Source organism: Homarus americanus, unplaced genomic scaffold (genome assembly GCF_018991925.1).
Source record: "Homarus americanus isolate GMGI-L3 unplaced genomic scaffold, GMGI_Hamer_2.0 scaffold20465, whole genome shotgun sequence".
In the NCBI taxonomy this organism is placed as follows: Eukaryota; Metazoa; Arthropoda; class Malacostraca; order Decapoda; family Nephropidae; genus Homarus; species Homarus americanus.
In genome coordinates this window covers 11,156,314-11,169,197 of record NW_024756914.1, presented here as the reverse complement: position 1 = coordinate 11,169,197, position 12,884 = coordinate 11,156,314, and the positions used below count along the sequence as shown (strand labels likewise).

General features: G+C 34.4%; 1 protein-coding gene across 11 annotated transcripts in view; it reads right to left on the bottom strand.

Annotated features, from left to right (window-relative positions):
• Positions 1-396: 396 nt before the first annotated feature.
• LOC121857253 (regulator of G-protein signaling loco-like) overlaps positions 397-12,884 on the bottom strand; it is a 44,400-nt gene continuing 31,912 nt past the window's right edge. For 7 of the 11 annotated variants that reach the window (XM_042353235.1, XM_042353234.1, XM_042353236.1 and 4 more), the window contains one exon: positions 397-1,801. In XM_042353235.1, coding sequence (XP_042209169.1) covers positions 1,223-1,801 — 579 coding nt within the window. In that variant the 3' untranslated portion in view covers positions 397-1,222. Of the gene's footprint in view, positions 1,802-11,752; positions 11,822-12,668; positions 12,716-12,884 lie in introns of those variants that run through there. The other 4 variants (XM_042353240.1, XM_042353242.1, XM_042353241.1 and 1 more) reach the window with 4 other exon arrangements.

Below are 12,884 nucleotides of genomic sequence, written 5' to 3'. Positions count from 1 at the left end.
GATTTTGAGGTTGATAACATCGAGCTTCTCTTCAAGTGTTATATCCTTTCTTTTATGATCATCACCGGGAATTCTATCACCAGAACGCTTCTTGGAGATATTCTTCTTTACCATATTCACAGTTAATACCACAAAATTGGAGAAATAGTAAGCAAAAATCGCGTTATAGCAAACAAGCGTTCGCGTTATACAAATATCGTTCCTAATTCATAAATCGCGTTAGAGCAAATTCGCGTTATCAAAACACGCGTTATAGCAGAACTCACTGTACAGTATGTAGTGACAACATCACCTGGAAAATCTTCTGTTGTGATCATTCCCTTTAGGCAGGAGCTCTCTGAAAGACCGAGGTTATAAATAAAATAATTTTTAGAAAATTCAATGAAAGGACATAAATTTATAAATCAAAACTTATTTATTGTTTTTCATATTATTGCCACTGTTGTGCATAGATATTGTAAAAAAAAATTAATCAGATTGTCTAGTATATAAATTCACAGTCATAGGAACATGGAATTATGTACATATAAGATACAGCTTTTAGAAGTTGATAGCAAAAACATGCTCATTATTGCCAATATATACAAGAATGCATAATACATAAATTATCTACAACTCGTGTAACTTTATACACATAGAAATACTGCTGGTATCACAACGCATCTAGCGAGTTAGCTAGGGCGTCAGTTTCTACGTAAAAGATATTTACTACATACATATTACAGCATATATATATAAATATGTATATGTATATAAGAACTACCTGGAATGGCACACTTCTTTTCAGCAATATTTTTATTATTTTTTTGTACTGTATTAAAGCAATTCCAAGGTCTGCAAGACTTCCCTCAAAGGAAGAGCTAACCCCTTTTTTCTTCAACTGATCATTGTAGCTTGTTAACTATCTAAATCAGACATAATTATAGTGACATGGTAAACCTTACAGTCATGCCATGCCAAGTCATTTGATTTAATATATCTTTCAGTAAAAATGTACAAACACGCCATACACATTATAGTATTATGGAAATATTATAAATTTAAGTTCCAAATCAAAAAGTATTTACTTACATTTTCACTGATACTCCTAAAGCTTTTGAACACTTGGATAAACAAATGTTTATGTGCACATGTGCCTGTATGTGTTTGTGTGTATGAGTGTGTGTGGAAGTGTCTGAGAAAGACTAATGTACAAATGAAACATTAACCACCAATCTCTTCACTAAACAAAACTGATATTGAATTTGTCATGACTTTGTCTGGTGATGTGAATAGGTGGGTCAGATGAGTGCAAGGCATCATCATCACTGGTGGAGGTAAATGTAGGTGGGTTTAAGAGGTGCAATTGGCGTGATGGGGGGCGTGGAGGGGGACCTCTAATGCCCCCAAGCTTAGGTTTGGGAGGTAGAGGAGGTGGGGATAATGGGAGTGATGTTAGGGCCATTCTTGACACAGCTGGTACTGCAGAGTTTTCCATAGGTATTGGGGGTGGAGGAGAAAAGTCTGGAGGGTCTACATGTAAGGAAGTAGAAGATGTGTCGGGCAAAGGAACCTGACAGAGAGATTCCTCCCCTCGGAGAGTGTCATCAAAATCATCCAGATCTAAATCAGGTGCCAAGAGAGTGGCATTAGCAGAATGTGGCCCTGTGCTTGAAGGAATTCCTCCCCAAACCTCAGGGTGGGCCATACTAAAATAGTCCTCAGCTTCTTGGTGGGTAGGAATCACCACACCATCTGAGAAGGAACACTCCAGGTGAGCCAACAACTGATCAGCTAGATGAGCATGTTGATTTTCTTTATCCTGCAAAAGTAAAAAAAAAAAAAAAGGTATAATTAATAAAAATTATGGAATGACAAACACTAACTTACACTGAGAAATTGTATGAGCATTCTCTGACACTTTTCTTAAATCTCCTTAAAGGGTTAAAAAAAAAATTAAAAAATTATATAAGCATTTCATAAAACTGTACTGAAACTTTATGACAGGATTCTACTTATTATATGAACTGACATATTTTGGGCTACTACCTTTTGATATGTAACTATGCATGTTAACTTTCTTGATTTTTGTATGTGAAACCTACAAGTCTTTACTCAAAAGAAAGATAACAATGAGTATGAAACTATACAGGAATGTGATAGTGTAGAGAATAGCCAAATAATTTTTTTGGTTAGATTGTGAAATGCATAGCAAAACAAGATAAAATTCATATGAATGTTCTTAGGTACAGTTGGGGAAATGTGTTCCTACACCCCCTGTGGTAACCCGTGTCTCCAAAGGCAACGTTGCAGTAATAGTATCACTATTAATGGGTACTGGTCGTGTAATGACGGACGTGATTTGGTGGATAAGTTTGCTATAGGTATATAGGTTGGCCATTTGGAGACATGGATTACCACAGGGGGGGGGGGTAGGAACACATTTTTGCAACTGTACAAATAAAAAATAAAATAAAATCTTACTGGGGTGCCTTCAAATGTTTAAACCCTACAGTCTGAGGACGTACTTTGTATGTCCTCAAGCACCAAGCAGTACACCAGAGGACTGCTCTGTGTCATTGGTGGAACACTCTGATATCCCACTAGTTCTATTGCCACTGATATATTATATACCGTATAAGCAATCTCCGTTAGCCAGAATCCCCAATCCCTGCAACTCTCCAATAGCCGGAATTGAAATCGGGCTGGAAAAATTCCAGGAAAACTGTCTTCATCCCGGGAATGCAAATGAGTTTCCAAGGATGAAAATCAGACACATTTTCCAGAAAAAATTCAGAGGAAATCTCCCAAAACCTCTCTGTTCTGAGCCTGGGAATAAATTTTCCAAGAAATTGCGCCATGCTGGGTGCATGGATGGCCTAGCTGGTTCGTTATATTCTGCTGCCAATGTAGGTTGTTCCCTCCCTAGCTGCTTTACTGTTTTTGCATAATTTCTGTTGTGCACATTACTGTACCAGGACAGAATCAGCCCAAAATACAGTGTTAAGGACGTAAAAAGTGATTACAGTTATGTACTGTACATTAAGTAAGTGGAAAACACTGTCATTATTCAAGACATCTTCAGTAACATGAGACTATTAATCCCCCATCTCACCTCCATAACAAGTGTTTTTTTTTTGTTTTTTTTTACGGGGATTAGCCCACCCGGGCACAGGTCACTAACCCACATCGGGGCCTGGGGGGCAAAAATATTATAATAATAATAATAATAATAATAATAATAATAATAATAATAATAATAATAATAATAATAATAATAATAATAATAATAATAATAATAATAATAATAATAAAGAACCATAAAGAAATGCAAAAATGAAAAAAAATTCAAAAGTGAGAAACAATATACAGTATGTACAGTATGTTGTGTTGTGTTGTGTTGTGTTGTGTTGTGTTGTCAGGCGAGAGAAACAATTGTGTTTAGTATTTATTGTTGTCAGAGTAAAAGAGAAACAATTGTGTTGTGCTGTACTGTGTTGTGTTGTGTTGTGTTGTGTTGTGTTGTGTTGTCAGGGAAACAATTGAGACCCTACAATTGCGTGTAAATGAGGCAGAGAGTCAGATCATCAACCTGGGACTTGGTCACATATGGCAGCAAGGTCTACAACACATTATGCTTCCAATATCTTCCCAGGCGGTAGTACCTCCCTGTTTGGTAGCTGCCTACTACCTACTACCTTGTAGTACTGTAGTATTCATTATTTTATTTACAGTATTAACAATATATTTTAAGTACAGTTTCATGTGAGATGCATTGTTAGGTCTTGGGAAATTTTTCCCCAGTGAAGAGTGAAAATTCCACTGTCTTGGCTGTGACACACATTGCCTCACGTGCCAGTATCATATAGATTTTTTATTTTTTACATACGTATTTATTTAACCAGACTTTTAGATAAACTACTCAGGATTATTTTGGTAAACAAATGGTTTTACTAACTTAATTAGAACTGATTTTATTGACTCCGGTATCAATATTATATCCTGTTTAAGGATCTTTTATTGGAAACTTATTGTAGTGAATTTATTCAGAATCATTATGGATATCAAATTCATTTCTGGAACTTCTGAGAAAATTTTTTCACTACCAGAAAAATTCCGGGGACTAGTGATTTTTTTTCAGCTTTCGAGAGTTGTCTCATTACCCGGAAATCTCTCATTCCCCGAAGTGCTCTGCACCGACTGTTCTGGCTTATGGAGATATCACTTATACACTTTTTTGTTTGCCATAAATATATTTGTTCATGCCCACAGTCCAAATGTAATGGAAAGGTGTTTGTTCATGCAAGATGAGATACATATTTTACTCTATATGTAATGCTAAGTTTAGACTTTCTAACACTCAAAAAACTTTCCTCAGCATCCAGAAACATTCCATGGATGTGAAGAGTATTGAAGTGAAAACTTTCCTCAGCATCCAGAAACATTCCATGGATGTGAAGAGTATTACAGTGGTGTAAAGGCAATGTGAGGATAATTATCGTGGTGTTTGTAAGAAAACCCTCGATAACTCGGCATACGAAATCTCGGAATCTCATATAATTCGGCACACACGTTCGTCTCGGGATTTATTATAAAATAACTCCGGAAATGCCACGTTACATAAAATTATGTGGGAAAATCTCGGCATATTTCTGCGCATGGGTAACGCTCACCGCACTGTGCTCCACGCTTGGTCAGTCTGATTGTTGTTGTTGTGGTCGGGTGTGTGCTGGCTCACTCCACCCAATACATGTACGTGGGAAGGGAGGTTGCTGTAGCACCCCAATATTTTAGGTATAAAATACTAAACAGTACATTGCACCACAGAGTATCTAGGGCACCAGAATTAATATTCAGCACTCCCTGGTAAAATTTGGTTCCTACAGTACAGTGAACCCTCACTTTACGCGGTCAATTGAACCCACGGCGGCCCGCGTAAAGTGAACAACATACATACAGGTAGTTCTGCTATAACGCAATAATTGTGTTCTTGTAAAATATCGTGTTATAGGAAATCGCGTAATAGAAATAACAGGGCTTATGGAGAAAATAGGGTTAGGTGCAGATTACTCGAAATCTAAAAAATTTAGTAGTTAGCCTAACACAAAGGATAGCACAGTCTAAATAAATGTTACATTCATATCTAATAATGAAATCATACAGTAAATGTAACACTTTACTTGATGGGGGAGAAGGGTGATTTTGAGGTTGATAAAATCGAGCTTCTCTTCAAGTGTTATATCCTTTCTTTTACGATCATCACCGGGAATTCTATCACCAGAACGCTTCTTGTTGATATTCTTCTTTACTATATTCACATTATTTAATTTTTTTTTTTTCTAATTTATTGTTTTTTATTACAAATATTAATGATATTCTTTATTTCAGGGGTTTAGATGCATGTTTATGCACTTTTTTACAATTTTTAAAATTTTATATTATATTTTTCAGTGTTAAGTGGTTGTATTTGGGGGCCTGGAACGGATTAATCCTATAACGAACGAATGCTATAAGGAACAAGGTTCTAGAACCAATTAGATTCGTTATAGCATACCCCACTACCACAAAATTGGAGAAAGAGTAAGCAAAAATCGCGTTATAGCAAACAAGCGTTACGTTATACAAAAATATCGTTCTAATTCATAAATAAGCGTTAGAGCAAATTAAGCGTTATCAAAACAGCGTTATAGCAGAACTCACTGTATGGGATTAATTGAAGTAGGGCCGGGCCGACCCCAAACTACGTTGTAGTAAAAAATAACTTCTTATTTTATGATGGTATGCACACACAATTAATAATTAAGAGAAATATCAATAATAGGTTTTTTAACACTTACATTGAAGTAGAAAAGATGGCTGAGCACGAGGGGGATGGGGGGTTGGTTCCGAGGCAGAGGGCAGATTATTGGCCCTCACCTGTATCACTTGTATCAATTGTATCACTATCCACCACAGAGGCTTGCAGGGCCTCTTTGTCAAACCCTCAAAGTCCATATAAGTCCATATCCTTACTATCATTATCACTATCACTGACTTGGGCCGGCTGTGGTGGGTGGCGGGTGAAGAACTCGGTAATGTTTTGATGACTGGGCGACCTTGTGCGCACCCTGCTCGCGCCGCTCTCCACGTAAAAGGGTACACACACCGCGGAAAGTGAGCATTCCGTGTTCGGCAGGGTACCGCGTAAACGTGGAAACGCGTAAAGTGGGACCGCGTAAAGCGAGGGTTGACTGTACTAACCCATTAACACCCAACAACCTCCCACATTCATGTCAGGCCAGCCACTGTATGCGACATCTCCACTATTATGGAAAATCCAATGTCATAAACTTAATTAAATTTACAGTGCAATTAATTTTATCCAAGTTCCAACTACAGTACAGTGAGTTCTGCTATATGGCGTGTTTTGACAGCGAATTTGCTCGAGCTGCGTTATGAATGAGGAGGGCGATATTTGTAAAAGCAGCGAATTTCACGTTCTAACTCTATGATTCCCACTTTCGAGCGGTTGTTGTGGCTTCAGTTCCGTTCGACATCACATGTTCGAATTGAGTTATGTGTTTTGTTTGTGAACAATTGCAGAAATAATGTATGTAATATTTATGTATACAGTATACCTATATATTATAAGTAAATTGTAAATTTACATAAAGAAAAATCAAATTACATAGCGTTTTAGCGCTTCCTCTCTACATCACACACAGTGTTTACAGTTCGTTGGAAGCATCACATATTCAATTGATTTATGTGTTTTTGTTTGTGAAAAATTGCAGAAATAATTTATGTATGTATTTTATGTATACGTAAACCACTCACAAGATTCTACAGTACCACTATTTATATACTGAAACTTACGTTTAGTAAGCTGGATTAAAATGAAGATGCGGTATATTAAAATAATAAAAATGTATAAACCAGTCTAACATACGTAATAAACACAGCTGCTATTATCATCCCCCTCCCCATTTGCCAGTGACCAAAGGAAAGTGACCTTGACTGTGACCGCCTGTGGCTATTTTTAGCCATCCTTGTGTTCGGAGGTGGTCAGTAATGCATCTATATATTTACTGATCATAATAGCATCTCTTATAAATAATTCATTTTAAAATTTATTTTTTGCAAAAGTATTCAGTAAATGACTGCATTAATTCTTGAAACTGCCGACAGTGGTAATTTAGGATAAATAATGAACAGTCACGTCATGGATTGGAGTTTGGTCCTTAACGATCACCATAAATGTAGCCTCCCTTTTTCGCGAAACACGTATATAAATTAAAAGAAAATACTTTGCAGTATATTTAATATATTACAGTATATTATATATAAATAAATAAACAAATAAATTCAAATTCCCTTATCATCCTGTGTCATATACAGAAATACTTGAGTCCCTGAGCAGTACACAAAAGAAAACGGACATCCTGAATTGGATAGGGGCGGACATCTCTGCACAGAGGGACTCAAGCGTTTCTCATGTGTTTTGTGGAAACAGCATAATATATGAATGACATAGTACGATTTATATATATATATATATATATATATATATATATATATATATATATATATATATATATATATACTATATATATATATATACATACTATATATATATATATATATATATATATATATATATATATATATATATATATATATATATATATATATATATATATATATATATCTTGATAAAATCACACAGGAAAATGGAAACAACGGGTGATACCTTAGCTTCGTCTTTATTCACAGGAACATCTTCAGAGGCAACTGGTTTACATGTGGACAGAGAAGGAAGCTTAAATATACAGGGTGACCTAAAAATATAGGTCAGGTCATAATGATGACATCACTAATCCATACACCAACACTGCGTGGGGAAGGCTTAAGAGAAGGGTGGTGGCGTGACTAGACAAGGTCAGGTCAAGAAAAAGGGATTACAGCCAAAACTATCATACATCAAGATCAAAAGGTTTTCCAAAGTGCAGCAGCGGGCCACTGACAAATAAATTTATGTAACATATTATCAGTTTTTGGGCGGTATGTAGATTGTTGTCCATTAACCCAAATTAAAAATATAGCTGCTGATACTTAACTTATGATATTATTTTAATGAGTCTAATCGCGGCTCTAAACCTCTCACCTCTCATAATTACTTATATCTTGAAAAAGCAACTAAAATTCGTTCCATTTTCACATGTGTTATCTTATCCACGTTTTCATTATTGGTTTGCATGGGAAATATATATATATATATATATATATATATATATATATATACCATATATATATATATATATATATATATATATATATATATATATATATATATATATATATATATATATATATATGTATATAAATATATATATATATATATATATATATATATATATATATATATATATATATATATATATATATATATATATATATATATATATATATATATATATATATATATATATATATATATATATATATATGTAAATTGTAGAAATTTAAAGAAAGAAAACTAAATGTGGCGTTTAAAATTGTACTGTACAGTGTTGTGGCTTGGCTCAATGTTTGATTCACGTTAAATCACTTGTTCAATTGATTTATGTGTTTTTTGTTTGTGAAAGAAATACCTGTACAGTATATAGAAATTGTAAAATTTTAAATAAGAGAACAAAATAAGTAGCGTTTAAGTGTACTGTACATTGTGGCAGTGCTTGGGGTTATGCAGTGTTTACGGTTCCGTTAGAGCATCACATGTTCAATTGATTTATGTGTTTTGTTTGTGAGAATTGCAGAAATAATTTATGTAATATTTATGTATACAGTATACCTGTACGGTATATGTAAAAATGTAAACTTTTAAATAAGAGAAAAACAAAATACATAAGCGTTATAGACCGGCTCTGTTTACTCCACACTTTTGTTTGAAATGCGATGGCAAAGTTTTTAAGTGTCCTCGAGTGAATTCTGATTACTGTTTCTCCATTTTTTGTGACTATGGAAAGAAGAATATCTCTGGGAAGCACTCTGGTGATACATTTCGGTGTGGTGATAAGTAAAGAAAGGCTATAACACTTGAAGAAAAGCTTGAGTGTTTCACTGACTCTCAGCCTCAACATCACCCTTATCCCCCATCAAGTTATATTCATATTTTTTCAAGGTAAGAGTGTAACATTTACTGTATGATTTCATTATTAGATATGAATGTAACATTTATTTGAACTGTGCTATCCTTTGTGTTAAAGGCTAACTACGAAATTTTTTTTCGATTTGGAGTAATCTGCACCTAATAACCCTATTCTCCATAAGCCCTGTTATTTCTATTATACGAATTTCATAACACGATGTTTTACGAAGAACACTACTATCGGCGTTATAGCAGAACTACCTGTACAGTGATCCTAGATTAACTAACGCCCACGGTTAACAGTTACCTTCCATAAGAATATTCAATTCGTTAATGAAAAAATTAGGTTAATGAAAAAATTCGGTTAACGAAATCCTTACTAATTTTTCCCAACATATTTTTACCGCTCACCAGCTGTATTTAGTCCGGCAATACAGTAATCGGTTTTAGGCTTACATTAGTTACTATTTGAGTAAATATCAAGAAGGTTGTACTATTCAATAATTTTCCAAGTCTTATATTAAAATTTTAGTCATTTTAACAATTATTTAACATAATTGAAGTACAGGGAACTAGTTTTAAGCGCACCAAACAGCCACTTGACTCACCCAGAATGTCGTCATTTGTGTCTGGTCAGTGGAGGAAGCATCTTGCTTGAGACTCTCTTGAACATAAACTATTTTTACGTTTTTACAGTACAATTATTGGTCATTTTGAAATTTATTTTCCATGTTGACAATGTATAATGCAGGGCAGTGTTGATTTAAAGAAAATAATCTTGAATTACACGAGAGTGAACTAAAATTTTATGGGTGAAATGGCGGCATGGGGTGACTTCTCTTCCACCCCAATGCCTTCTCTTCTCCCTTCTCCACCCCCATTCTAATTCCCATCATCATCATCATCATCAACAACCAGGAGCCTTCTACATGCACACCTCAAAATAAGTGCACTTTACTGCAGTTATTTTTAGTTTGTATGTAATTTTCGGTGAGCTGGAACCAATTAGCCAAAGTCCCATTGAAACAATGGTTACGGTTAACAAACAACCTTCTGGAACGAATTGTGTTCGTTAACCGAGGGACCACTGTATATATATTAATATAAGCCTATCATTGGTGAATCTAATACTATTTGAATATAAAAAATCGTCCAAGAACTTTTAGAGTATGAGGTTAACAATTTTATGTACAAGATGTTTGTTTTGAATTACAAACCTTTGACAATTTTTATACAAGTTCTTGGCACCTGGTGCCCCCTGAGTTTGCACGATATTAGTATTTGCTAGAGAGCAAGGGTACCAAAAGGCACCACCTTTCTCTTTGTTGCCAGGTTTAGAACTCATTAGGCTGACCCAGATTTGTAAAACTCATTAGAATGATAAACCCAGGATCATACTCTGAATTTTGTTTACTTTTCTTTTTAGGTGGTGTCAGGTGATAAACATCTTACTTCAAAGTGTCATAAAGGAAGGACTGGTGGTAGCCAACAAAAGGGAGAACATCAAATAAGATGCTTAATAGCTAAAGATGTGGTCTAAAAATGCCCGAGGAAACTGCATGAATATTAGGTCGGGGGCTGACGAGCCACGCAACATATGGGCTAGCCAAGCACTGAGAAAGAATACATCTCACCAGCTCATCAGACTGGCTGATAGGTGTTGTCAGGTGAATCTTTTCACAGTTTTAATAAAACTAAATACTGAATGTCATTTGCTTATAATACTACAGTACTGTAATATGACAACAGAAAACAAAAATCACCTAAATGCGATTACTTGCCAGCGATATATCAAAAGGTTACCAGAGTTCAGAAGAATTTCGTCAGAAAATCCAATTTTTTTTTTAATTCTTGGATTCTTCAGTCCAACGATCTCCTATGACTTGGGATCGTACTGGACAGGTGACAGCACTGGATAGGGTTGCACTGAAAAAAGCTTGGGAACCCCTAATCTAAGGTATATAGTGAAGAAGTCATCTTTGACAATGTGTCGAGCTAATACTGTAGTATACTGTACGGTATATGAACGAAGATTTCCCCGAGTGATCAAGTACCACCTTTGATAAGTCCAGAGTAATTATTTTATTAAATGTTATCTTCAAAAGTATTCTGTAATATCTTTCTTTTTTCCTAAAAAATCTCCAGATTTGGAGATTAATGTACAGTAACATACAGAATTCTCTGAATTTCAAAATTACATATCATAATCTAATCATCTATAAGGATCAGATTACAGTACAGTATTCATATCTTGACTGATATAAATAAAACAAACATTTTCTAAAATTTACCAAAATTACATAATTACGAGATTTACTAAAATCTATGGAAAATACACACATTAAGTCCTGTTATTACCTCTACCCGTTAATTTCAATTACTGTACTGGACTGTACTTGTGGTTTTATAACAGTTAAGAGAAAAAACACTTGTTCCTGTCAAATTATACATTAAAAATATACTGCAAAAGATGTCTAATACTTTCCCATTGCTTTTCTTCATTGGAAATGTATGATATTTTTCCATTTTCTCAACAATAAGTCACAGCTTTAGAATCTAAAAAATAAGCTTAAAGAACAAAACAGATTGTATTTCCTGCTCACAAAGGTCTGAGTAAAGCAACAACAAAAATCACCTCAGTACCCACCTGGCTTAAGAAATGCCCGACAGAAAATCCCAAGGCACCCCAAAGTGTTAGAGATTTGTGTTAGTAACCTGAAAAGACATAACATACAACATGCAATACAGGTATAGTACAGGCAAGAAATCTGGGCTGTATTCTGGGAAAGTGTGAGCCTGTAAAATAAACATAAAACTATGTTTGGTAGAAGTGTGTTGTTAATTATGTAAATTTCATGTAATAAGCCATGTTCCATATTTATAGCAAGAAGGTACATGCACTTTTTTCCCAAAGTAATCAAAGCTGCTTAGCTCAGCACAATGTAGTGTCACAAATTTTAAAATAATTTATATAGAATTAATCTATATGTATTTATAATATAATTTAGCTCTTACATACATCACTTACAATATGAAATAAAAAGAATAAGCCTTTAGATGATATGAACCAAGTAAGTTAGTGACTAAGAGTTGGGAACCAGTAAAATTTAAACATTGTACAGTATAATAAAGTGTGATTTTGTTTTACAGTATCTTGAAAAAATGTAAAACATTTTCATATTGCTTCTGTATTACAATTAAAAGTGCAATGTAGTCTTCCATGGCAGTGCGTAATGAATGCAAGTTCCAACTGCCATGTGTGTAAATGTAACCAGAAACACCTTGTCAAGGACAGATATGTTGCAAGAACTTCTATATCATTACCTATTTACAAATTTTAAAAACTTAAGTTTCCAATGTCAGGTTTATTGAACAAACTAGCATGCATTATTTGCTTATGTTACTAAATGTATCAAAGATAGTGTGTAAAAGAAGAAATCTGGACAAACATATTCTTAACTTCTACTTTTAACAAAACACATACAGTACTGTATACACCACACTTGACTGTTAATGTAATACTCAAAATTTAAGTATAAAAGCACACCACTCAACAAAAGTACCTTTAAAGAGTAAATTCTTGGAAAGTTATATTGTGCTGCATCTGATCTGCAACAACAAAGCAAGAGAATGTAGAGAAACACAGCCCATATACCTTGTGCTGAGGATACTTTACTTTGGATTCAAAGCATAAGAACACAGATTTAATGCACTTAACAACATTAGCCTTTTAGTTCTGTGCAAAAACACCAGTAGAATACAGTGTTTAAAATATACA